The sequence below is a fragment of the Protobothrops mucrosquamatus genome, unplaced genomic scaffold (assembly GCF_001527695.2).
Source record: "Protobothrops mucrosquamatus isolate PMUCROS unplaced genomic scaffold, P.Mucros_1.0 scaffold15337, whole genome shotgun sequence".
NCBI lineage: Eukaryota > Metazoa > Chordata > Lepidosauria > Squamata > Viperidae > Protobothrops > Protobothrops mucrosquamatus.
Window position 1 is genome coordinate 1 of NW_015401105.1, and position 4,574 is coordinate 4,574.

A 4,574-nucleotide genomic window follows, 5' to 3' on the forward strand; every position below is an offset into this window, starting at 1 on the left:
GAGCTTCAGCTGCAAAGCTGCATGGAGATGAAAATGAAGGCAAAGAAAGAACAGTTTAAACAATGCAAGGAGAACCCCTCCCTGATAATGTTCCACTGCAAAAACTGCAAAGATCCAAAATGCTCAGGAGATGACATTCAAGTTATTTTAAATATGCATCATGTCAATGTAAAAAAGGAATTTGCGTAAGTCCGCCTCTCTGTGTGTGTGTGTACCTGTTTGTATTATCATCAGGGTGTCTGTTCTGATTGAACACAGAACATAGAACAGAGTTGGAAGGGACCTTGGAGGTCTTCTAGTCCAGGGGTCCCTAACCCCCAAGCCACGGAACAGTACCAGTCCACTGCTTGTTGGGAATTGGGCCATGCAAGTGGTGGGTGATCATGCAAAGCTACATTTGCACATGGGCAGGAGCTAGGATGTGTGCATGAAACCATCCACCCCTTCCCCACTGCCACCACTTCTGCAGTCTGTGGGGCTAGAAAGGTTGGGGACCACTGCTCTAGTCCAACCCCCTGCTCAAGTATTATACCAACAAGTATTGCAAATCAGTTGGGGTACAAAGAAAGGAGAAATCAGAAATTTAAAAATATAATAATAATAACAACAACAACAACAAACAACAACAACAACAATAATAATAATAATAATAATAATAATAAAGTTGGAAGGGACCTTGGAGTCAGCTAGTCCAACCCCCTGCTCAGAAAGGAAACCCTATACCATTTCAGATAAATGGTTGTCCAGTCTCTTCTTAAAAGTCTCCAGTGATGGAGCGCCCACAGCTTCTGAAGGAAAGCTGTTCCATTGGTTCCATCGATTGAATCAGTGCAGTGGTTGCACTAATTGCTAATCCACTGATTGCATTGCTTAGGATTCTTTTTTGAGCTAAACTCTCATTCATGCCAATAAAAATGGAAGTTGTAATCTTGCTCTGAAATTATCCCTCTAGTTTGATTTGGCTTAATGATGCAATGTACCCATACACTAAAAGGGCACCCTTTTCCTGACAGCCTGGAACAATGTTCTTGTAATGCTGTTCAGGAGTCTATCCAATAAAGAAGTAGACGGGATCCAGCCATCAAGGCAGGGAAAGACAAGAGGGATGTCTACAGGCAAATCTCTAAGCAGAGTTACTGAATACCAATAGTTTAACTGAAAATAGGCAAATCTCAGTTGCTGCCGTAACTGCTCATGTGATCATCGATCGACTGTAAATTTGTGAATTCTCTTTGATCATACTACCTATTTTGAGTAGGCAGAGATGCCAACCACAGAAACCAAAGTAAATTGGTAGCAGTGGATATTCCAAATACAAGTCGATACAGGCTTGTGATGTAATCCAGTGTTTTGACTTAGGAAATGTAGTCAGTATTGAACATCGTTGCCCCTCACCCAGTTCATTTTTTTTTTTCATAACTCCCTTTTATACCTACATCTGACTAGTGAACTTCTAGAACTCGCTACAAAGCTAAATACCACTAGCAAAAGGGTGAGGATTTCTGGCCTGTAGACTTGGTGACTCATCCAGCAGAGAGGGTTGAATCTACAGGAAGTGTCAATGATGCTTATCTGATAAGATGAACTTCTTCCTGCCTATATGAAAAACTAGTCACAACTTCTTTCTTTTCAAAAGTAAGTTGTTCCGTTTTTCACTCCAGGAACCTTTATATCGTAAGGGAAAATAAGACACTGCGAGCAAAAGAAGCAGATTATCAAACAAACGGGGACATTATCTGTAGAAATTGTGGCCAGGTGAGTGTCGGAATTAATTAATTTGGATGTCTTTGGGTTAGTCCTGGGTTGGACTCTCCAAATACTGTGAGCCATATCTCCCAAAGACCCTCACTTTGGGTTATGATGATGGCTGGGAATTGGGAGTTCAGGAACAACAGATTCTTGTATTGGTATATTCCTAATATGATTTTCTCACTTTTTTTTTTCAGATATGGGGAACTATGATGGTATACAAAGGTCTAGATCTTCCTTGCTTAAAAATAAAAAATTTTGTGGTATATTTCAAAGATAAGAAATGCACCTCAAAAAACATATACAAAAAATGGGGAGAACTAGCCATTAACTTTCCAGCTTTCAGTTATGCAGATCATTATATTTCTAGTGAAGAAGATTAAGAAGGCTGAGAGACTCTAAAGACAGATGGGAACTTTTTCCGCCTTCAGATTTCAAAAGACTAATTTAAAGACATATTTTTCTTATGCCTCAATGACTGCAGATATTGTGCAAAAACTTTCCATTTTTTTTCATATCATTCAGGCTTCTGTATTTCTGAATAGAGACAGTTCAGATCTTAGTCACTGTGTGAAAAGAAAAAAAGGAGTTCCTGGGGCTACATCTCTAACCAGGATGTAAAATGATTCAGTGTGAGAATTTACCTTTTACTTTAATGGGATGCATAGGATACAAAAGCCATACCAATATAGAATTATTTTATTAAATTGCATAAAAGATCAGAAAAATGTTTTATTTTGTAAGTCAAGGACTACCTGTCACTTTAGGAAAATTCTTACAGAATTATAATGTCAATGCTGCTAACATCAGATGTTCTTGCTTGACATTATATGAAGATGCAGACATTTTCTATTTAACCTGTGTATTACTTTTAGAGTTAAAATTAGATAGTGCTGGAAGGGAGGGGGGAAGAATGTACTTGGGGACTAGTTAGCCATAACAATATTTCAGTAGGGTATTTTTCAAGGTTAGTTGTAATAAGAGGAGATAATGGGAGGGAAAGTTCACACTTCAAACTAATTGGAGAATGTGATTAATGACTGTTAAATGAAGGAGTGAGTTATGCTTTGTTATGTTGTGTTGGGGGAGGAGAATTCAGATTTTGGCTTCTCTATGTACGTGCGAAGCTATGTTGCAATTAAAAGATTCTTTAAGATAAACAATGCCTCAAAGTTCTTTGAAGAGCTTCTTCTTTCGGAACCATGACATATGAAATATAAATCCTATATCTTTTGGATCAAATTTATGCAAAAGACTCTTATATTCTGGACTATAGACCAGGGGTCCCCAACCCCTGGTCTATGGACCAGTACCGGGCCGCAGCATGCCAGCAACCGGGCCGCACAAGCAAGCAAAGCCCCACCCATGGGATGCAGGCAACACACAAAACCACGCCCCTCCGGTCCACAGAAAAACCTCTCTCCATGGAACCAGTCCCTGGTGCCCAAAAGGTTTGGGACCTCTGCTATAGACTATATTACAATATATTTGTATTTTACCTAGATGTTTCATTCTTTTAATTACTTGGCAGTTTAAAGTTTAATTTATATGCTAAATGAAAAGAAAAATCATTAAGTGAGTCTTTAGTTCTCTTTGGGTTGATGGTAGTTTTTTTTTAACTCCATCCAATTTCCTTGCTTTCCCTAGATGACTATTTTACATGACTAATATGACTACACTAAAAGTCTAATGCAATAAGTAAAATTGTTCTCAACAATGCTTACAAAGAAACGAATTGAAAATACAAGTATTTCACATGTTTATGGATTCTGATATGATGCTTCCACTTAGCCATTTTTATAAAGAATTCAAAAAACATTGCTGCCTCTGGGTTTTCTTTGCTATTTATTCTCTGACGTAGCTTTTATATATTGATTTGTTTTTGTAGTGCTAACCCATTCCCCAGGCAAATACTGATGAACAGGGTTGGTGGAAAGCTTTGGATCCAAAGGCCAAGAAGCTTTGGCTTCAGACCATATGGGGAAGGTGGTGAAAATATTGTCTTTCTGGCAGCTGCAGGGGGCTGTTATGTCATCCTGGAAAAAGATGCAGCTGTTGCTCTAAGATTGCAGCTGCTTCTACTATATTTCTTTCACTTTGGGCTGTGAAGCACTTTTTCAGATCTGAAGCAATACACAGTCCAGCTGATGAAGCTTGTGTTACTTACAAGTTTCTTTTTGCTGCTTGTTTTTTAAAGACCAGCTAACTATAGTTCTTGGTCTAGGACTATAGTCTAGTCCAGGAGCCGTGGTGGTGCAGTGGGTATAATGCAGTATTGCAAGCTAATTCAGCTCACTGCCACGAGTTCGATCCTGACCAGCTCAAGGTTGACTTAGCCTTCCATCCTTCTGAGGTCGGTAAAAGGACGACTCAGATTGTTGAGGGCAATATGCTGACTCTGTAAGCCGCTTAGAAGGGGCTGTAAAGTATTATGAAGCAGTATATAAGTCTAAGTGCTATTGCTTTCAGTTCACTTAATTGAGCTATATCTTTTCCAGAATTATTTCTTGATTAGTCTGTTTCGGTTGTCTATAATCAGGATAGTGGGATACTGTATGCTTCACAATTCCTTCTTTGCAGCCAAAGGAACTTTAGTAAGGAACTGTTTATTGATTTTTTTTATGCTGTTTTGCAGTTACTAAAAAGATATATTCCATTTGTATGTGCCAAATCTCCCACTATGAAAGGAACTCTGTTCTCTACCCTTATCAGAGCCATTCTGTAATTACAGAGCCTTTATCCATTATCTTATTGATTCTGGACAGCTTGTTATCGTCTGTATGCTTAGATTCATCTTCTAGGAAGATGGGTGAATATCTTTTACC

At 38.7% G+C, this 4,574-nt stretch overlaps 1 protein-coding gene across 1 annotated transcript; it reads left to right on the forward strand.

Annotated features, from left to right (window-relative positions):
• The first annotated feature begins 20 nt into the window (after positions 1–20).
• Positions 21–2,636, forward strand: LOC107301652 (interferon-induced helicase C domain-containing protein 1). Its single transcript, XM_015830846.2, has 3 exons — positions 21–185; positions 1,662–1,755; positions 1,947–2,636. The coding sequence occupies exons 1-3, from the start codon at positions 22–24 to the stop codon at positions 2,130–2,132; spliced, it is 444 nt and encodes a 147-aa protein (XP_015686332.1). The 5' UTR covers position 21; the 3' UTR covers positions 2,133–2,636.
• The last annotated feature ends 1,938 nt before the right edge of the window (positions 2,637–4,574 follow it).